At 37.7% G+C, this 23,987-nt stretch overlaps 1 protein-coding gene across 1 annotated transcript in view; it reads right to left on the reverse strand.

Moving 5' to 3' along the window:
- The window catches only part of LOC126259163 (arrestin homolog), an 87,509-nt gene extending 70,956 nt beyond the window's left edge, over positions 1–16,553 (reverse strand). The window contains exons 1-2 of the mRNA XM_049955722.1: positions 16,396–16,553; positions 8,003–8,193 (exon numbers count right to left, since the gene is read on the reverse strand). Of these exons, the coding sequence (XP_049811679.1) occupies positions 8,003–8,193; positions 16,396–16,504 (300 nt within the window). The 5' untranslated portion in view covers positions 16,505–16,553. The remainder of the gene's footprint in view (positions 1–8,002; positions 8,194–16,395) is intronic.
- Between the last annotated feature and the right edge of the window lie 7,434 nt (positions 16,554–23,987).

Below are 23,987 nucleotides of genomic sequence, written 5' to 3' on the forward strand. Positions count from 1 at the left end.
ATACTGCATGGACAGGGGCACCAAGAAGGGGATTTACCTGTACCATAGGAGGATAGGAATGAGAAAGGGACGCACCTACAAAAACGGAAGGAGAATGGGTACTCCTAGGATCAACCCATGTAAGATATTGGTACAGCTCCCAAAGGGATAAAGAGCAGTATCATGACAGAAATCACATGTTTAAAGGGATGAGTGGTAAGTTTGAATTCTATGCAGCACTAGCATTTTTATGTTTTAGATTTATAATTGTCAGAAGAAGGAAACATTTTTTTCTACCCACAGTTCCTCCAGATTACAATAAGTAATGAATAAGTACATAATTAGGAAAAATAGTACGGGAAGTAAGAACAAAGCAGTAGAGTATTCATGAGTTGTGTGCGCCTGGAATTTATGATTGGAAGAGGAATAGAAAACAAAGATTTTTTTTTTTTAATTTTTGAGATTGAAAAGAGCTAACTCGCAACGTGGATTGAAAGGTTCACATTTTGTAATTGTGGTAAAATGTGCACGGTTATTAGTAAAAAAGAGAGGTACTGTTAAAAGATAAAGAATTATCATCTTGTGTAATATTATTGTACATAATGAATATGTATAAAATATCACATGTTCAAGCTAAGGGGAGGGATATGTAGGGCCTCAAGAATTTCAGTGTAAATTCTAGAAACACTCGGCCTTCAACCATCTCGAACATCCAATATTTTAGGTGCGGGTGAGTGAGAACATTTCTACCGATCCACCTGTTTCTATGTGCAGGCCGGAAGTTTGTTATTAGAAGACTGTAAGAGGGGCAAGTCACTGACGACAACAAGTGTTTGCCGCTAGCATCACAGGAGTATGAGGAGAACTCAAGGAATAATTACGTCATAGTCTTTGATGTATTAGTGTCTGTGATGATTGTAAAAAAGACTACTGAACAATGGAAGATAGACTGCTATGCACATTTATGTATTGGACTCGCTTGAGACTAGAGACTTTTAAATTATTTCATGTCTTGGCTATGAACAAAACAAGACACATGTATGCTATTTGGATATGTGTAAATGAGTCTAAGGAATAAGTTAGCTTGCAGAAGTTATTATCTGTGAAAGTTGAAAATATAAAGTGATGGGACTGAAAAGTATTATACGAGCACCTAAATTATTTCAAGGATGGAGAAATATTTTAATAAAGTAGAGTAAAGCAGAGAAGTATTTTAATAAATTTCCTTAACCAGCTATAGTCTTCGGAGAAGGAGCTTGTGGGAGATCAATGAAGCTGATTACCCAGAGAAGAGGATCGGCTACACACAATGTGCAAGTTAACTGAATTGAGAGACGTGTGTGCCTTGCAACACAATATCACACTGTCTCTTGTTATCCGGAAATGTTAGAATATTTAGACTTGTTTTATAGTGAGTCAATATATATGAAAATGTTAATGTATTTTATACATTTTATTTGTTTGCGTCATGTGGGATATCTTCCGAGCCTCACTTAAGCTGAAGAATATTTGTACAATAAAATCATGCAGAAAATGAAGAATAAATAATCTAATGTTGGTCATATACTATTTAAAAACAGATCCTTTCTTGTACTTGTTATAATAACTAAACTTATTATTTTTCTTGATGATGACAGAGAATAATTCATGTATATAAGTGCCTGCAGATTGAAACAAAAAGCAGGGAATAGAAAATTTAAGATGTAAGTTGAAAATTAAGTATAAGGAATACAAGACTATGAATTTCTTTCAAAAAATTACAGTGTTGGTGGTCTAATGTCAAGTCAACAATGCTCTTTTATGTAAACCAGTCAGTAATATAAGCTGTTCCGTACTTTTTTTACATTCTTATTTAAAGTATGGTATCCTTGTAAATTTTCATCATTTACTGTGAAGCAAAGTTACATTCTTATAATTTAATTCCATTTTATTGTATAATTTTGTCTGTACCCACTGTATTTTTTTATGTATAACTATGCTGCATATACTTAAAAATGAACAAAGCATTTGAAAAATAATTAAGTCATATATAGTAAATGAATTATTTCAGCTATGATAACGCTGTCTGTATGCTGGCCTATATTCACATAAATGAAAGGTACTTACAAATGGATCTATCGTATGTTGTTGTTGTTGTAGTCTTCAGTCCAGAGACTGGTTTGATGGAGCTCTCCATGCTACTCTATCCTGTGCAAGCCTCTTCATCTCCAAGTAATTACTGCAATCTACATCCCTCTGAATCTGTTTAGTGTATTCATCTCTTGGTCTCCCTCTATGATTTTTGCCCCCCCACACTGCCCTCCAATTCTAAATTGGTGATCCCTTGATGCCTCAGAACATGTCCTACCAACCAATTCCTTCTTATAGTCAAGTTGTGCCACAAATTCGTCTTCTCCCCAATTCTATTCAGTACCTCCTCATTAGTTATGTGATCTACCCATCTAATCTTCAGCATTGTCCTGTAGCACCACATTTCGAAGGCTTCTATTCTCTTCTTGTCTAAACTGTTTATCGTCCATGTTTCACTTCCATACATGGCTACACTCCATACAAATACTTCCAGGAGAGACTTCCTGACATTTAAATCTATAGTTGATGTCAACAAATTTTTCTTCTTCAGAAATGCTTTCCTTGCCATTGTCAGTCTACATTTTATATCCTCTCAACTTTGACCATCATCAGTTATTTTGCTCCCCAAATAGCAAAACTCATCTACTACTTTAAGTGTATCATTTTCTAATCTAATTCCCTCAGCATCGTCTGATTTAATTCTACTACATTCCATTACCCTCATTTTGCATTTGTTGATGTTCATCTTATATCCTCCTTTCAAGACACTGTCCATTCCGTTCAGCTGCTCTTCCAGGTCCATTGCTGTCTCTGACAGAATTACAATGTCATCGGCAAACCTCAAAGTTTTTATTTCTTCTCATGGATTTTAATACCTACTCCGAATTTTTCCTTTGTTTCCTTCACTGCTTGCTCAATATACAGATTGAATAACATCAGGGATAGGCTACAACCCTGTCTCACTCCCTTCCCAACCACTGCTTCCCTTTCATGCCCCTCGACTCTTATAACTGCCATCTGGTTTCTGTACAAATTGTAAACAGCCTTTTGTTCCCTGTATTTGACCCATGCCACCTTCAGAATTTGAATGACTGTATTCCAGTCAACATTGTCAAAAGCTTTCTCTAAGTCTACAAATGCTAGAAACGTAGATTTTCCTTTCAGTAATCTATCTTCTAAGATAAGTCGTAGGGTCAGTATTGCCTCACGTGTTCCAACATTTCTACGGAATCCAAACTGATCTTCCCCGAGGTCAGCTTCTACCAGTTTTTCCATTCGTCCGTAAAGAATTCGCATTAGTATTTTGCAGCCGTGACTTATTAAACTGATAGTTCAGTTATTTTCACATTTGGGATTGGAATTATTGTATTATTCTTGAAGTCTGAGGGCATTTCACCTGTCTCATGCATCTCGCTCACCAGATGGTAGAGTTTTGTCAGGGCTGGCTCTCCCAAAGCTGTCAGTAGTTCTAATGGAATGTTGCCTACTCTTGGGGCCTTGTTTCAACTTTCAGCATTCTGTCAAACTCTTCACGCAGTATCATATCTCCCATTTCATCTTCACCTACATCCTCTTCTATTTCCATAATATTGCCCTCAAATTCATCACCCTTGAATAAACCCCGTATATACTCCTTCCACGTTTCTGCTTTCCCTTCTTTGCTTAGAACTGGCTTTCCATCTGAGATCTTGATATTCATACAAGTGGTTCTCTTATCTCCAAAGGTCTCTTTAATTTTCCTGTAAGCAGTATCTATCTTACCCCTAGTGATATATGCCTCTACATCCTTACATTTGACCTCTAGCCATCCCTGCTTAGCGATTTTGCACTTCCTGCCGACACATTTTTGAGACATTTGTATTCCTTGTTACCTACCTCATTTACTGCATTTTTACATTTTCTCCTTTCATCAATTACATTCAATATTGCTTCTGTTATCCAAGGATTTCTACTATGCGTCATCTTTTTACCTACTTGATCCTCTGCTTTCACTATTTCGTCTCTCAAAACTACCCATTCCTCTTCTACTGTATATCTTTCCCCTGTAATTGTTAATCGTTCTCTAATGTTCTCTATAACCTCTGGTTCTTTCAGCTGATCTAGTTCCCAGTTCCTTAAATTTGCACCTTTTTGCAGTTTCTTCAGTTCTAATCTATAGTTCATAACCAATAGATTGTTGTCAGAGTCCACATCTGACCCTGGAAATGTCTTACAATTTAAAACCTGGTTCCTAAAACTCTGTCTAACCATTATATAATCTATCTGAAATCTTCCATTGTCTCCAGGTCTCTTCCACATATACAGCCTTCTTTCATGGTTCTTAATACAAGTGTTAGCTATGATTAAGCTACGCTCTGTGCAAAATTCTACCAGGTGGCTCCCACTTTCATTCCTTACTCCCATTCCATATTCACCTACTACTTTTCCTTCTCTTCCTTTCCCTGCTATCAAATTCCAGTCCCCCATGACTATTAAATTTTCATCTACCTTCACTATCTGCATGATTTCTTTTATCTAATCATACATTTCTTCAATCTCTTCATCATCTGCTGAGCTAGTTGGCGTATAAGCTTGTACTACTGTCGTAGGCATGGGATTGGTGTCTATATTGGCTACAATAATGCGTTCACTATGCTGTTTGTAGTAGCTTACCTGCACTCCTATTTTTTTATTCATTATTAAACCTACTCCTGCATTACCCATATTTTATTTTGTATTAATAACCCTACATTTACCTGACCAGAAGTCTTCTTCCTCCTGTCACTGAACTTCACTAATTCCCACAATACCTAATATTAACCTATCCATTTCCATTTTTAAATTTTCTAACCTACCTGCCTGATTAAGGGATCTGACATTCCATGCTCCGATCCATAGAATGCCAGTTTTCTTTCTCCTGATAACAATGTCCTCCTGAGTAGCCCTCGCCTGGAGGTCCGAATGGGGGACTATTTTACCTCCAGAATATTGTACCCAAGAGGATATCATAATTTAACCATACAGTAAAGCTGCATGCCCTTGTATATTTAATAAATAAATAAAAAGAGAGAAAATCAAAATGAAGGACTTCCTTTAAAATCCTGATTTTCTTGTGTAGAGGACAGTCCTTTTATTTGCTGTCATGGATCAGTTCAAATGGCTCTGAGCACTATGGGACTTAACATATATGGTCATCAGTCCCCTAGAACTTAGAACTACTTAAACCTAACTAACCTAAGGACAGCACACAACACCCAGTCATCACGAGGCAGAGAAAATCCCTGACCCCGCCGGGAATCGAACCCGGGAACCCGGGTGTGGGAAGCGAGAACGCTACCGCACGATCACGAGCTGCGGACTCATGGATCAGTAATAAACAACTGATGATCCCAGTACTTTATTGTTATCACATAAGTAACACTACAATTAATACTAAATGGCAGAAGCAGTTAACAAGATTTTCATTATTTGCCTAATGTGCAGTGATCACTCCCATAGGGATTGTGAGGATGCCAAAGCACATAAAGGGGCACTTTAACAATCACTCTGTCTGCACTCCATTATCATGGGCTAGGAAGAGGCCCCAAGATTGGAACAATGGGAAGTACTCTTTCCCATGCACTTCACAGTGGGTTTCCAGAATATGGAATTAGATGCAGAATGATAAATGAAGTGATACTCAAGTAAAGGCACTCCAGGTGTTGTTAATGCTCAGTGCAGTTGCATTTATATGAATGAACTAGTGCAATGTTCCCATAAGGTGGAATGTTGAACCAGTGGTAGGACAGGAGACGTTTGAACACAGCATGAAATAACGAAGGCCATTTTAGTTTCCTAAAATGTAATACAATGAATTCAGAATGGTGGTGTTTGACTGGTGGTATGGAAAATGGCTTAATTAAGAGCTCCAACATATGGGGACAAAGAAAACCAACATTGCGCACTGCCGAATGTTGATGCCATAGGCTGTTCTTTCCATTTTATGAATGGCAATCCTCAACAACACAGAACCCACTATAACCATGAACAATGATTAAAATTCTACACGAGACAAATAGGCCTATAATGACATGCCATGGTCCTAATAGGTTTACTGTCTGCTCCCTTTTGGCCAACTAAAGCACCATCAATTTCACTCAATTTGACTTCAGCTATGTAGACCCAGACACAGTTAGACACAGTTACAAAAAGCAGATAGAACTTAATCGCTGGATATTCAACCTAAGCAGGAACAGGTATTTAATGCTATAAAGAATTTTAACTCTGCTTCTTTTCCTTCAAGAATATTTTCTCATATTTGTGACCAGGTTACGAAGGTAGCCTGCTACACTTACAAATACTCATGTTCTGGTGGTTATCCTTCTTTTCATGTCAGCCATCTGTGGACCATGTTAATTTGGATCAGCTTTATTTCTTAAATGGTTTACTTCAGCTGAAAAACTGGAAGCACACCATTAATCAGTCATGATGAGGAAACCTGAGAGATCATATAGCTTTTGATTTGACTTTATACTTGTCCGTTTTTCTTTCAGACTCATACTTTGCAATCTTCTTCATTCCACTGTGCATGATGTTTTCATCTTGACTGTAACTGTGACTTCTACAATTAATATAAACAAAGTAAAGAAATAGATAACTAGCTATGTCACGTGTTTGCTGGCTTTGAAGTTGCTGAACTTGTCTGGAGTTCACTTCAAAGATGTATTACATCTGCAGCAGCTCTCAACTATTATTCTGGAATGTTCCAAGACATTGTAAAAGCTCCACCTTAAATGCTCAGCTGGATACAGTAATACAGTAATAGGATTTAAATTTCTGATTGGTTTATCCATATTATACTGTTGTATATTTTTATTAAATACAGCTGCCATTCAAAATAAATGATATAAGTAATAATACCTTAATTGTTCTGATGATGAGTGTGTATCTCTGACTGGCTCAGAGATGGCTTCATTTCATACAGGAATTTATTGGAAGAAGTTTGTGTGTTTGTGTGTGTGTGTGTGTGTGTGTGTGTGTGTGTGTGTGTGAGAGAGAGAGAGAGAGAGAGAGAGAGAGAGAGAGAGAGATGATGCTGTAGTATACAGAGAAGTAGCAGCATTAGAAAATTGCAGCGGATAGGCACTTGGTGCAGGGAGTGGCAACTGACCTGTAACATAGACAAATGTAATGTATTGCGAATACATTGAAAGAAGGATCCTTTATTGTATGATTATATGACAGTGGAACAAACACTGGTAGCAGTTACTTCTGGAAAATATATGGGAGTATGCGTATGGAACGATTTGAAGTGGAATGATCATATAAAATTAATTGTTGGTAATGCGGGTGCCAAGTTGAGATTCATTGGGAGAGACCTTAGAAAATGTAGTCCATCAACGAAGGAGGCGGCTTACAAAACACTCATTCAACCTATACTTGAGTATTGCTCATCAGTGTGGGATTCGTGCCAGGTCAGGTTGATGGAGGAGATAGAGAACATCCAAAGAAGAGCGGCGTGTTTCATCACAGGGTTATTTGGTAAGCGTGATAGCGTTATGGAGATGTTTAGCAAACTCAAGTGGCAGACTGTGCAAGAGAGGTGCTCTGCATTGCGGTGTAGCTTGCTGTCCAGGTTTCGAGAGGGTGCGTTTCTGGATGAGGTATCGAATATATTGCTTCCCCCTACTTATACCTCCTGAAGAGATCACGAATGTAAAATTAGAGAGATTTGAGCATGCACAGAGGCTTTCCAGCAGTCGTTCTTCCCGTGAACCATACGCAACTGGAACAGGAAAGGGAGGTAATGACAGTGGCATGTAAAGTGCCCTCCGCCACACACTGTAGGGTGGCTTGCAGAGTATAGATGTAGATGGAGAGAGAGAGAGAGAGAGAGAGAGAGAGAGAGAGAGAGAGAGAGAGAGAGAGAGAGGGGGGGGGCAAAGGTTGGGGGGGGGGGAGACAAAGTAGATATTTGATCAGAAAACAAACATACCTGGAGTTTAGTCAGACTATGTTCTGTTTTTTCTGGAGGTGGATACAACTGTTCCGAGGCAAGGTAAAGATCCTTTTGGAAATTAAGTCCCATAACTTCATCTTCTTCACGGCCATATCTGAAACTGCATATAACCTGGCCAAAAATTTTTCTTTGATCTATGTAGTCCTGGTCAAGTAAAATTACACCATCTGAAACAGAGTATACAGCAAAGATTTTAATGCATTATGTTAAGAATGTTTCTGTACTTCACAAGGATATTTATATACAGTCTTTCTTTCTTTCATTGTTTAATTTTAATGTATACTGTCTGTTTCTTACTTTGTAAAAAGCACCATAATGTTTTTCTCATTGCTCTATTGTTATATATTGTTACTTTTTAGAAATCATATGCTAAAGACGGTAGGAAGAAGGCTGCACGCACACCTCATGTCTGTTCATCAGGTCTCACTCTCAGTGAAGCTTTTGTTTCATCATAGCATCTTCCTTATCAAAAACTACTATGGTAAAATGATATTATCGCTTTTTCTATATAAAACTGATAACTAATTATACTGATTAGTAGGTTTTCATATCCGTTAAAAAACTTGGCGATATTTCATTTTGTAAACATGGCCTTAGCAGTGCACCTTTCAGGATGCTGTCAATTGTGTAATTGTAAATGTATGTAGAAAATGTGGCCTATTTATGTACATTACTAACTTTCATTTTCTACTCTACATTTTTTGTAAACATTCTGAAATTATGTTGACAAACAACTGTGACATCAAAAAGTAACAAGGAAACATTAAAAAGGCACAACACATATTCTAAAAATTACTCAGGATGATGATAAGTGAAAATCCAGAATTACTGTGAACAGATGATAATAAGTCACTATTCTCCAAATAGAAGAGACATTGAGAAATAGGCAGGCACAAAGAAAAGTACAATAACAGCTGTTTTTTTGCAGCTTATGTGAAAATACACCGATGTAAAAGGCTGTGCAGTGCAAGCATGTCAGTTGATAAATGACATGTGTAGTTTCACACGTGGCCCTGCCTTGAATTGTGTATGTTTTACCAGTAGCGGGGCTGGAGTAGGTGGTTGTGGGGGGATGCATGGGGCAGGTTTTGCAGCGGGGTCAGTTACAGGGGTAGGAACCGCTGGGTAGAAAAGGTAGTCTAGGAATATTGTAGGGTTTAACAAGGATGTTACGGAGGTTAGGGGGGCGACGAAAGGCAACTCTGGGTGGTGTGGGGAGAATCTTGTCAAGGGATGATCTCATTTCAGGGGTGACTTGAGAAAGACATATCCCTGGATGCTTCTGTGTGGTCTGGGGATAGGAACATTGTTGTTGGTTGGGGAGGAATGTATTGCTCAGGAGATCTGTTTGTGGACAAGGTCTGCATGATAGTTGCGGGAGAGGAAAGTCCTGGTTAGGTTATTGGTGTAATTGTTGAGGGATTCATCACTGGAGCAGATACGTTTGCCACGAATACCTGGGCTGTAGGAAAGGGAGCGTTTGATGTGGAATGGATGGCAGCTATCCTCACACATACCCTTTAACCTTTTCCCAAATTAATTCCATGGGATTATACTGACAGTAATAAGTTAGTACATGCAAAACTGTGTGACCACAGTCACATGCCAGGAAGTCAAGTCTATACGGATAAATTAATGAGATGCAGGAGTTCGGCACGAGTGTGATTTATATTATGTGATATATTTTTATTTTTAAGCCAGGGCAAAATATCCACTTTCCTAGTATTTGTGATTGGTGTTTTCTCTGCAACAACTGAATGATAACTAATATGGTAATTACAATGACCAATCTCGAAGCAACGTAGGGCAAGAATCGTTCAGTGAACCATTTCACAAAACTGACAGCATTCATTTCCAAGTGGCAGTCACTGCTGTTACAAGCTTACTCTCAGCTAAATACAAGCTTACTCTCAGGAACAAAAGCAGAAGAAGCACCAGTATGCACAATAATTATCCAAGAACCTATTCCTATTTGAATTTTAAAACTGCCAGTACATCACTCACATTCCAGCAAGTTTCCCTGGGATGACTCTGACTCACCTTTGTTTCATGAAGATAATACACTGTTGAACTACCTCCTTCTCTGGTATCATGCATCTTTATAAGAGTTGTGGTTCGTGCTGCACCTATGTCCCTTCTTTCAACTAAAACCTCTCTTCTTAACACACTGTCTTTGAAACCAATGTATTTTAAAATTCTTTACACTGACAAAGTGCGACCTTTGAAGCCATGCATAACTGTGAAAAAGTTTTTGCGATTTTGGGTATTCACCATTCACAGGGGCTGCTTATTGAAGCATTTGTTGTAGCAATTACTCCAGACACAATGATCAAGGTTTGGAAAGACCTCACCTCTTGACTCAATGTGTGCCATATGACAAATTGTGCTCACGTTGAACACTTGTAAGAAAACTGTTTGAGCTGCTCTTTCATTTAATGTATCATTTATAATCATACATTGAGTGTAATAAATGCTACAAAGCCTTACAACCTCAACATTCATTACAAAATACTCAGTACAATGATAGACAGGGTGAGTCACCTAACATTACCACTGGAAACACCTCCCAAACCACAACAAACATTGAATAACCAGTTCTGCAGACAGAAAGTGAGGGGAGGGAGTGGTGTAATTAGTTAATACAAAACCATTGAGAACTGCATGGAAGTGTGATTTTCAACACATACGTATGTTTTTTTTAATGGTAAACATGTTATTATTTTTAGCACAACTAAAAATAGAAACAAATACTTAATCAATGCCATTTGTTACATTGTAAAATGTTAATTACATCCACAGTAATTTGTGATGTAAAGTTGACACTTGAGTAACTCCTCAGCAGTTCAATCATGTGTATCGGAGAGAACTGAATTAATTAGGGATACAAAAAGAACAGTCTGTAACGTAGGTACAGATGAGACATGAACAGCATGTTACATCCACATGCTAACATTTTTATTAGTCTTTTTCTCTGAAGAATACTGTATGGCATTGATTTGTTAGAAGAAAATGTACATTAACATGAGAATGTAGTTAAACTTACAAATTTGTTTTTTGTTTTCAATTACAGAATGTAAAAGAGTGTGTCCTGACATTTCAGGCCAATAAATGTTCAAAGTGGTGCCCATCATTTCCTGCACACATTTGCAATCTACCGCATAATGAATATCTTACACAACGCAGTACATCTGGTGTAATGGTTGCCACAGGCTGCCTTAATATGATGTTTCATATCCTCTGGAGTTGTAAGCACTTCACGATACACGTTCTCCTTTAACGTACCCCACAGAAAGAAGTCTAAAGGTGTAAGATCAGGAGAATGGGCCAGCCAATTTACACGTCTGCCATGTCCTATGAAATGTCTGTCAAACATTCTGTCAAGGGTCAGCTAGTGTTCATTGCAGAATGTGCAGGAGCACCATCATGTTGATACCACATAAGTCTACGTGTTTCCAGCAGGACATTTTCTAGCAATGTTGGCAGATCATTTTGTATTTTGCAGCTGTTTGGGTGCCTTCACTATAGTGAGGACCAATGAGATGGTCGCCAATTACTCTGCACCATACATTTACATTCCACGGTTGCTGCCACTGTACCTGTTGAAACCGGTGAGGATTGTCCATGGACCGGTAGTGCATGTTTTGTAAATTCACCGCTTCATTGGTAAATAGGTAGAACTGCAACACTTTACCTGTTAATGCACATTGACAGAAATTCACTTGATTATTAAAGTCATCCCCATGTAATTGCTGATGCAGCGACACATGATACGAGTAAAATTTGTTACGATGAAGTATGCGCATTACACTACTTTGACTCATTGTACTGTCTCTAGCGATGTCATGTGAACTAAAGTGTGGGTTCACGGCTACAGCAGCTAACACACCAACTGCACCTGCTTCTCCAGTGATGGGTTTGTTATGGACCCGTTTGTGTGTTACGACGCCTGTTGCATACAATTGTTTGCAGATGTTTTCAAATGTGCAGCGCATTGGATGATCTCTGTCTGGGTACCTTTCTACATGCAACATGCAGACTGAAGCTGCATTTTGTGTACACTCACCATAGGTGAGTATCATCTCTGCCTTTTCAGAGTTAGAATAAAGCATTTTCACAGTTCTTACAACACTGTACACACTGTTGTACTTGTGACCTTCTCACATTCCTACTGTGTGTACTTCTCTTCTTACTTGTGTACAGTACACTATCACAGACGTCCAGTAACACAGTATACTACAGTTATTCTGAGTACAAGGACTAACTCAGCAAGTGCTACATGGAGACACTGAGACAGACAAACTTGTAAACATTGTAGTCTTCATATACATACCCCTACAGATCTTGTTTGTTCCAACACGCGACTGAACGTCTTGAGGTTTCAAGTGTCAGCTTTATGTTACAAATGACTCAGGATGTACTTAACATTTTACAGTGTAACAAGTGGCATTGATTAAGTATTCATTTCTATATTCAGATGTACTAAAAAAAATAACAGGTTTCCATTAAAAAAAAGTATGTTTTGAAAATCGTACTTCTGTGCATTCCTCAATGGTTTATATTAACCAGTTCCACCACCCCCTCTCCTCACTTTCAGTCTGTGGAATTGGTTATTCCGTGTTTGTTGTGGTTTGGGAGGTGTTTCCAGTGATAATGTTAGGTGACTCACGCGGTATACACTACGTGATCAAAAGTATCCGGACACCCATAAAAACATACGGTTTTCATGTTAGGTGCATTGTGCTGCCACCTACCACCAGGCACTCCATATCAGCAACCTCAGTAGTCATTAGACATCATAAGAGAGCAGAATGGGGCGCTCCACGGAACTCATGGACTTCGAACATGGTCAGGTGATTGGGTGTCACTTGTGCCATATGTCTGTAAGTGAGATTTCCACACTCCTAAACATCACTAGGTCCACTGTTTCTGATGTGATAGTGAAGTGGAACCGTGAAGGGATACACACAGCACAAAAGCATACAGGCCAACCTTGCCTGTTGACTGACAGAGACCGCTGACAGTTGAAGAGGGTCATAATGTGTAATAGGCAGACATCTATCCAGACCATCACAAAGGAATTCATAACTGCATTAGGATCCACTGCAAGTACTGTGCAAGTTAGGCAGGAGGAGAGAAAACTTGGATTTCATGGTCGAGTGGCTGCTCAGTAAGCCCCTTGTTGTTCTGTGTGCCACTATCACAGCACAGGCCTACATTGATGTTTTAAGCACCTTCTTGCTTCCCACTGTTGAAGAGAAATTCGGGAATGGCAATTGCATCTTTCAACATGATCATAATGCATGGCCTGTGGTGGAGTAGTTGCATGACAATAACATCCCTGTAATGGACTGGCCTGCACAGAGTCCTGACCTGAATCCTATAGAACACCTTTGGAATGCCGACTTCATGCCAGGCCTCACCGACCGACATTAATACCTCTCCTCTGTGCAGCACTCCAAGAAGAATGGGCTGCCATTCCCCAAGAAACCTTCCAGCATCTGATTGAACATATGCCTGTGAGAGTGGAAGCTATCATCAAGGCTAAGGGTGGGCCAACACCATACTGAATTCCAGCATTACCGATATAGAGCATCACGAACTTGTATTTTCAGCCCAGTGTCCAGCTACTTTTGATCACATAGTGTATGATATCAATGAAATTCATTCACAGATGCTGAATGTGCAATGGAATACACATTAAAATTTATACCAGACTGGGATTTTCAGGCAGATCTCCAGATTTTCGTGTGTAAGTATGAGATCTGACCAAATCACACTCTGGTGTGTTTTCTTCAAATATCAGGGATGATCACTGCTCTGTGATACTCCACCCTCTCCTTCTCTCCTCTACAATCAGTCAATTCCATTTTGTATTAGTTTCATGGTGAATCATCATGCAACCCTTTAGTATTAGCAATTGGATGTGTTAATCAGTTGGTTTAGGCATGATGGAGGGGACAGATTATACAACTTTTAGAGCTGGTGCTTCAGTCTTGAAAAAGAGTCAGTTTATGAAATATTTGGCAGCTGATACAGTTGATGTACATTAAGACTATCACCAGCAGGAGGAGAAACAAGGAAAGGTGGATTAGCATGAACTTTAAACTGAACGAACATGAATTATTTGTTATATCTGGACAAAAATGATTTATTTGTTGCTTGGAGTAAAAATTGGTAAAGAACTAAAAGATAATTATTGCTCTACAAGACGAAACATTAGTAATTGAACAGAATATCAACAACATTTCTAGTTAGTTCCTTCTTTAAGTCCATTGGCACTTACTTAAATTACATAGGGACAACAAAACACTGTGTTCACATATCACTGTTGAGCTGATAACATAGAATAAGATACACAGTGCTTGTAACACTTCTGTAACTAAATTAGGCCAATCCAGAAGTGTCAAAGACTGTAGTCTCTAACAATGGAAAGTCCAGGATGGAATAACAACAATCTGCAAAGGGTAGATTGCTGCTCACCACATAGAGGAACTGCTGACTTATCGACAGGCACAGTGATAAAGACTGCTTTACTCTCAGATATTTACGTTAGTACTTCAGTCACAGGCACCAAAAAGTTTTCTGCGGGTTGCATGTGGAACACAATCTCATTCCACATTTATATTATTCCAAATACAACAAATTCAGAAAGCACTCTCTTTTTTTCTGCCAAAAGTTTGCAACTTAATCAGCAAAATATCATAACTTTTTATTTTGGAAATTATAACAAATTGTTTTCTTACATTCCCATTGTTTAATAGCTTCAGCTCATGCTATGTATGTCATTTCTCTTAGCTATGAGTCTCAAATTCAAGGTCAATAAGAATTTTTTGTTCATTCACACATTCTGTCCTCTTATGAAGGAGAACTTTCATGGATGTGGAATGCATCAGTTATATGTGCAATTGACTTTGTACTATGTCACTGTTCATTTCAAAAGTACCATCACATGAAGGTATCAAACAAAGTTTATAACATTTGCTGTTGAATGACTTCTGTAGCTCTGCATTTACACATTTGATAGAATGCTTTATCCTGAGAATGTTGTATCACTCAAAGAGTGTGCAGTATTCACATATGTGTGAAGGGTGTCCCAAGTGTCATGCTTTTTGTCATCTGTTCCTAGCACCCTCGATAGGCACTATAGTATTGTGCTTACTGAGACCTTTCCTCAGAAGGCCCAAATCACAGGTGGCACTGCTAAGTCTTGTACTTTAGTTAAGAATACATGGAAGGTATGGGAAAATGCTAGTTGTTCAAAGCCAGATATCTGTTTTCTTGTCACCACATTCTTTTATGCTGTGATTACTATTAGTGAGTAAGTGATTCAAGGATCACTTTACAATGCTATAGCATCTGCCAAACTTCAGATCTGAATAACACCTTAGTCTTTCTTACCAGATTATAGATCAGTAGACTTCAATCTTAACTCTCAAAAGTTTGAAATTATTGCCTCTGCTCCCGAACCCCCCCCCCCCCCCAATTCCATCGAATGAATCTGTAGTAGGTCCTAGCATTGTTTATGAGAATTTATTGAAGCCATTACACCTTTCTCCCCACAAAGAATCTTGTGTCTTGCAAATACAAGATTTTTCTCTCATCTTCTTCCACAAAGAAAATTTTTAAGTAAGAGTGATTTCAAACATGTAGTTTGTACCATAGCTGCATCTTATTACCTTCAATGTTTGTAAGTAAAAGTTGTAGAGAAAACATAAATTGGAATAGCTTATTTCACTACCTTTTTCATTTCCTTGCAATTGGGCATGTAGCATCACAAACAGTTGGCTTAGAGAATAAATATGTCCCTATTAAGCAGCCAGGTATAGTCATGTTGCACTTACACAAGAATTCTGTGAAAATATGGTGAATATTCATTCATTCGTTCATTTTGTGAGCATAGATATTTAATAATATGAGTAATAATAAAAAAAGGAAACTTTTAGTTAGCAGAGGTGGGCAAAATACACCGAAAATACAAGAGATTTTTTTTATTAACATGACTGGGCAGATGAATAAGTTAACAGTCAAATGGGTTCCTAATAGCCAGCCTGAATAAACATCCCTAAGCACTTCAAAAAGCTATATCTGTATCACATCTGGTTTGGTTGTCACTATGCAACATCATTAGACAAATGCTCACTTTGAAGTTCACAAACACTCATATTGGTTGCAAAATTTGTATCTTTTTGTTAATGCAGTATTACTAAAGAGAATTAGTAGTTTGAGAAATATTAGAAAAGTTTACCACAGATGTATTCCATCTAGAGTAACTGATTCACATACATGAGAAGAAAGCAGTTTGTTTCACCTAGCAAGACTAAAACAGTTAAACAATAAATAATAAACATTAACAGATAGTATGAGCTTACCTATTGGTTCAGTCCCAGTAATATGGTCTACAAAATCCCTTTTCCCCAAATATAATGTAAGTTTTCCATTTGGAGAGCATTTCTTAAAAACTTTGAAATTTACAACCATTGTTGCTAAATGGCTCACTCACGCCTTCTTAAGGAATCTGCACAAGACATTTAAAATCTGGCTTATATATGCCCACACGAATGTGACGTTCACCCTACGTATGGCTTCCTAAGCCTGTTACTAAGCACATAAACTGCAGGAACTTGGGGTAGTTGCTGTGTGCATTTATAGGTCTTCAAGTAATCTAATAAGCTCCAAGGGCATGAAGGGACTCAATGGAAGACATGTAGAGTGAATCAGTCCCATCGAAATGCAGGCAGTGTTACTGAGGGTATTTCTTTCTGAAAATGCATCAACTGTTGCAAATAATATATGATCAGCATATAGTAGAGCTACTCTATTTCTTATGATGATTATATTGTGCATTGACCCCGAAGGACTTATTTCCTGCTACACACCCATAACTGATTAAAAGCTAATATGTAGTGCTTCTTAGTTATTTAGAATTTCTACTTTGATTTCTTTCTTTTATGTAAGTCAGTCATCTCAGAATGATCTTGACAGAACACAAACAATACACACTTGTTATTTCATGTTTGCAATGTAATTGGTGGGGTGCATCAGTGATAATAAGTAAAATAATGTTCAATGAATCGTGACACATGGTGACAAAGGATCATCATAGTTAGTCGGTATGATTTTAATGATGATAATGCTACCTCAGATGATGAAAATGCTAAAAAATCTATTTACTGAATAAATTGAAGCCATATGGCAGCTTCCCTGCAGTTATGTCTTCCTTTAACATTTACAATCAAGTTCATTTCAGTTCAATACGTGCATACAATTTTCAATAGTGAAGCCGCTTTCAACTGATAAAAGTTTTTCTCCATAGCCCATGAACAAGCCTCGGTCTCATGCTGGATGATAATATGTGAGAGTCATCTTTTATGTGAAGCTTTTACCAAAAGTCTTCACCTAGGGTCCTCATATCTTGGGTTATCAATTTAAGCAGTCTTGTTGACAGAAGGGAAACCTTTGATCATATGCTGAGCAAAAAAATCCACAGGTAAGCATATCTCCATCTATACACATACCCTGAATTTCACTATATGTTAAGTGGCACAGAGTGCCTTACACTTGCTGTCCCCCTCCCCATTTTACCATTCCATTCACATGTGCTATGCAGGAAAAACAATTTCTTACTCTACAATCTCTAATTTTATTCCTCTGGTCTCTGCACAATACATACTTGGGAAGGGAGAATAGCCTGCGGTGACCAGTTACTGAAGAGTTATGCAAGGCTTCTCAATGAACCACAATATGATATTTGCTATGTCATAGATGTGAAATGCAATATTTGGAATTTGTTTGTGTCTAGAGACTTGCCAATCACTATAGCAAGACCAGATCATCTGGAAATCCTCCTAAATATTGTAAAAGTTCTCATGATAGATAAGATCTCTATGGCAGGGACCATTTGCTGTAAAAATCTATAATGAGGTGCAGGCATTGTCCAACATTGTGCATGAAACAACAACAATGTTTGCATATTAAACTTTCATGTCAAGACTGATGATTTGCCGCCCTCTAATCATGTATGTGTAAACTGATGACCAGGGTAATATATAGAAAGAAAGAAAGAAAAACTGAAGATGTACTGGAGAGAGATCAGTTTGGTTTCAGGAAGGGAAAATGCACCAGAGAAGTAATTCTAACATTTTGTTTAGTATTAGAAGGCCAACTGAAGAAAAATCAGGATACCTTCAAAGCCTTTGTTGCTAGAAAGAGCCTTCAATAATATAAGGTGGAATATGAAGTTTACAATTCTCAGAATATCACAGTTACCTTGAGGAGACAGATAAATTATGTATACAAATCTTCTACAAAATCCAAGGAGAATAATGAAAATGGGAGATCAAGAAATAAACTTCCATATTAATGTAATTGTACAAGGTGGCTGCAGCTTATCATCATTCTTGTTCAATTTGTACACTGAGGAAGCAATTATGGAAATGAAGTAACCTGTATAAAAGTGCAATAGGAACAGATACCAGTGCTGGTGGCCAGATGTAATGCAGGCTTAAAAGACCTGTGGGAAGGACTGGACAGTATAGTATACAACTTCAGCATAAACAAAGCAAAGAAAAATGTGATGAATAGTAGTAGAAATAAGAATAATGAATTACTTAACATCAAAATCAGTAATTACACAGTGGTGGTGGAAGTGGAAGAGTTCTCCTACATAGAAAGCAAGGCCATGTGGGATGGACAAAACAAGGAAGATATCACAAGTAGCCTGACAAAGAGGAATAAAGCTTTCTTTGATAAAAGAACTCTGCTGGTACTGGATATTAATATGGAACTGAGGAAGAAGTGCCTCCTGGAAGAGTATGTCTGGAGCACAGCGTTGTACGAAAGAGAAATGTGAACCGTTGGGAATCTGGAAGCATTTGAAATGCATTCCAGTTGAAGAATGTTAAAAATTGAATGGACTGATAAAGTATGAATTGAAGAAACACAAGTAAAGAGTCTATGGAAGAACCTTGCCAGAAGAGACAGGATAGGGGGACATCGGCTGTGTTATAGTTGGCTTGGTGCTTAAAGGAGCAATAGGGGAGGAAAAATTGCTTGATGATAAGGGCTACAATATGAAAAGCAAATTATATATAAGATGTTAGGTGGGTTGACTGGAATACTCTCTTTCAAATTCTGAAGATGGCAGGGGTAAAATACAGGGAGAGAAAGGCTATTTACAATTTGTACAGAAACCAGATGGCAGTTATAAGAGTTGAGGGACATGAAAGTGGTTGGGAAGGGAGTGAGACAGGGTTGTAGCCTCTTCCTGATGCTATTCAACCTGTATATTGAGCAAGCAGTAAAGGAAACAAAGGAAAAGTTCAGAGTAGGTATTAAAATCCATGGAGAAGAAATAAAAACTTTGAGGTTTGCCGATGACATTGTAATTCTGTCAGAGACAGCAAAGGACTTGGAAGAGCAGTTGAATGGAATGGACAGTGTCTTGAAAGGAGGGTATAAGATGAACATCAACAAAAGAAAAACGAGTATAATGGAATGTAGTTGAATTAAGTCGGGTGATGCTGAGGGAATTAGATTAGGAAATGAGACACTTAAAGTAGTAAAGGAGTTTTGCTATTTGGGGAGCAAAATAACTGATGATGGTCGAAGTAGAGAGGATATAAAATGTAGACTGGCAATGGCAAGGAAAGCGTTTCTGAAGAAGAGAAATTTGTTAACATTGAGTATTGAATTAAGTGGAGTGTACCCATGTATGGAAGTGAAACATGGACGATAAATAGTTTGGGCAAGAAGAGAATAGAAGATTTTGAAGGGTGGTGCTACAGAAGAATGCTGAAGATTAGATGGGTAGATCACATAACTAATGAGGAGGTATTGAATAGAACTGGGGAGAAGAGGAGTTTGTGGCACAGCTTGACTAGAAGAAGGGATCGGTTGGTAGGACATGTTCTGAGGCATCAAGGGATCACCAATTTAGTACTGGAGGACAGCGTGGAGGGTAAAAATCGTAGAGGGAGACCAAGAGATGAATACACTAAGCAGATTAAGAAGGATGTAGGCTGCAGTATGTACTGGGAGATGAAGAAGCTTGCACAGGATAGAGTAGCATGGAGAGCTGCGTCAAACCAGTCTCAGGACTGAAGACCACAACAACAACATGTTAGGTGGAGTAGTTACAAGGAGATAAGATTAGTACAAGATAGGAAAAGGTGGAGGGCAACTTCAAACCAGCTGAAACACAGACTGAAAAGGCTCATACTTGAAGTAAAGACTGAAATCCACCTGACAATAAGTCATTGATCTGTTGCATATTTGAAATGATACTCTGAAAGCAGCTTCCTAAAGTGAATAAGACAACAATTGTCTAATTGCTCCCAAACTTACCATAAGACATTTTATGTAAGAAATGGGATGCACGGGGTAAAATGCATTTTATTATAAATCCTTAAGAACAAACTGAATCGTGAACATCATAATGTCTGGAATTCAGAGGAAATTAAAAGCTTCAGATAGGACGTTAACACACGTTTAACATGGCATCAACTAGGAAATTTATATTTTTCTCTTCCAGTTGCAATTAAACAGAGAGTGGTTCTCCTAGTTTTGTGAAAAGCTTGCACTTACAATATTCCTGCAAGCTGTTGCATTAACTCTCCTTCATAGATTGCATCATGGAAAACAATGCTTGGCTTGGTTTTTCTTGGTGGATACACATATTTTAAATCTATTTTCACTATTCGGTGTACTAGGTGAGGGAGGCCAGTTTTAGGCCACCACAAATTTACTTCTAAACTGCCAAAAAACATTTAATTAAAACTAGAAGTGTAAGCAAAAGTTCTCTCTTCATTTCAACAGTACATAAATGTATTTTTAAGCATGTAATTTACCCTACAACATTTCAGTTTCTTTTTTAAAGTGTTGATTAACTTGCTACTGTCAGAAATATTTTTTTTATGTCAACAATTTGTCACAACATAAAAACACTTCCAAGCAAATAATGATTAGATTGAGGGTTTTCCAACATAACACTATTTGTGAGGTACTCAAGAGTAATGCTATATCTTGTTGCAGAAATTGTATAATATTTTTATGAGACACCTTCTTATGCTAATCTGACTGTAGATAGAGGCTGTACTGAGCCAATTTACATGGCAGCTGGTTGAAACTGCACAAATGGTCTGAGGAGAAGAGAGCTGGTACTATCAGTGTACGCAAAGAAGGCTTCCATAGCTTCCTGTCACAGAAATTAACTATGTACAACAACAAAAAAAAGCCCACACTCAAACTGTAAACCTGGCATGCTACTATTTAGGGACCTATGTGGCTTTCCTGCATCGATGTTACCATCTCTTGTCTCCTCCAAGAATTTCTTTAGAGCTGAATCAGCATCTGAAAGTAACAAGCTGCTATTTCTGTAGTATTCTGGTTGGGTCCAGACATCACTTAATAAATGAAGATTTAGTATAGTTCTTTTTAGTCCCTTACTTTGTTCAAGCATTGCATTAGATGTGGTGATAAAATACTCTGTCTCCTGCTTGCTCACTTCTTGCTGGAAGGAAAAGTAATACAGCAACTTCTATTTTTCTTGAATCCTTATGCAGACATCTTCCTTCTATATTTTCCACACATTGTCCACAAACATATACAGTATCCTTCAGATAAAATCAGATATGAATGTTCAACATGAAACCACTACATACAAGTTTCTCACAACAGCGATGGAATCAGAATGACATTTCATTTGAAACTTCCTGGCAGATTAAAACTGTGTGCCAGACCAAGACTTGAACTGGAGGCTTTTGTCTATTGTGGGCAAGTGCTCTACCATCTGAGCTACCCAAGGATGACTCACAACCCATCCTCACAGCTTTAATTCTGCCAGAACCTCATCTCCTAAATTCCAAACTTCACGGAAGCTCTCCTGTAGTCCTTGCAGAACTAGGAGATGAGGTACTGCTGGAATTAAAACGGTGAGGACAGATTGTGAGTCATGTTTGGGTAGCTCAAATGGTAGAGCACTTGCCCATGAAAGACAAAGGCTCCGAGTTTGAGTCTCAGTCTGGCACACAGTTTTAATATACCAGGAAGTTTCATATCAGCATACACTCTGCTGCAAAGTGAAAATTTCATTTTGGAAACATCCACCAGGCAGTGAGTATGCTATGTTTCCTCAATATCCTTTCTTCCAGGAGTGCTATTTCTGCAAGTTCTGCAGGAGAGGACTCTAATTATTATACAATAAGCAGTAATGAAACTGTTCACAGCAGGGATAATGGTCCAAATCACAATAACTATAGAGGAGGAAGAAATCAGACTGATGAGATAAACTCGCACGTGTTTACACCTCAAAACCAGTAAATAATTATAATATGTCAGCAATAAACGCAACATTTGAAACAAGCAATCTTGTGCTGGTGAAAGAAGTACATCATAGTTCTAATCTTAAAAAGGAAATGCAGAAATTTTTTTATGAAATATGCAGGACCATGTAAGATCATGGATAGTCTACACCCGAAAGTATACTATTTAATTGACCCACATACTGGTCAGGAGAAAAGTTTATATAATGCCAAAATACTAAAGAAATATAATCAAACTGTGCAATAAATAAACTTAAATCTATATAATTTTTAAGCTTATTTATTGCACAGTTTGATTAGTGTGTGTGTGTGTGTGTGTGTGTGTGTGTGTCTAGAGAGAGAGAGAGAGAGAGAGAGAGAGAGAGAGAGAGAGAGAGAGTCACGTCACAAATTAGGAGGGGGTTTTAAGAAAAGAAAGAGTACAAAAGAAAGAATAGAGTGCAATTAAGAATACGTAGACATTTAGTGTCGTCAATAGATGAGTTGAAATATGAAGAAGGTAGTAAGTAAAAGGCTTAACACCTGAAATAGAGTACAGACATGGAAGTCAAAAGGGAACCAAAAGTAATATGGGAGAAAGTAGAGGGGAAAGTAATGGAAGATATAAATATATCTGAAATGTGGAGCGTACTCTCTAATTAGGAATGATGAATAAAAGACAGATAGGCAGATCTAAGAAAGGCTCACCTATACTGTGTGGGCAGAGGCACCAAGAAATGGATTGACCTGTACCATAGTAGAATAGGAATTAATATGGGGCACTACCACACCGAATGAAATAGAAATATTTCACAGTACTGAGACACAGAAGTGGTCTTTGGTGGAAGTGAGGATACATTTTGTTAAAAGGATAATCCATGATTATTCTTAAAATTGGTTATAAATAACAAGAGGTTTTTCCCAATGGTTTATAGTAAAGAGGTGAAAGGATATGAGTGCAGTGGTGGAGACAAGTTACACCTCAAAATAATTGCGCGCAAAAGCTCTGGAACACAAGTCTGTACTCCTGGAAGGTGGCATATTAATGAAGTGAAATTCTCTAAAAAGAGAAGAACTAGATGTCACTATAATGGAAACTCAGAAAGTTTATAATCAGTATACTAACGAAAAATGAGCTACCTATGTAAAGAAGGTTAATATTGCACTACTTACTTAAAGAGGAATAATATTATGATGTTTAAATATATCAGAATAAATGTGTCACAAGTATCCAGTAATATGATAGCAAGGTTGTCTTAAATCAAAAATGAAAATAGTTAATTGGTTATGGGGTCACGAGGATTACAAATAAAAGGAACTTAAGAATAACATTAATTACAAGTAATTTGTTTGTATTGCTATGCACATTTTCAGATACTTTGGCTGATCCAGAAAAGATAGCCACACTATTAAAAAATTAACAAGATATGAGAAATAATATTATAAGTATGAAAAAAATGAATGAATCCTGCCAAATAGGAACAAAGTAATTAAGTAATTAAGTGAACATAATCATGACTGATCATTAACAACTATAAGAAGTTATATTGGAGAGATTATGTAAAGACAGTTTAAAGATGTAAGAGTAGGATGATGATGATAATAATAATAATAATAATAATAATAATAATAGAATTGTTAGTAAAAATGTGTATGTGACTAGA

This window comes from Schistocerca nitens, chromosome 1 (assembly GCF_023898315.1).
Source record: "Schistocerca nitens isolate TAMUIC-IGC-003100 chromosome 1, iqSchNite1.1, whole genome shotgun sequence".
Taxonomy (NCBI): Eukaryota; Metazoa; Arthropoda; class Insecta; order Orthoptera; family Acrididae; genus Schistocerca; species Schistocerca nitens.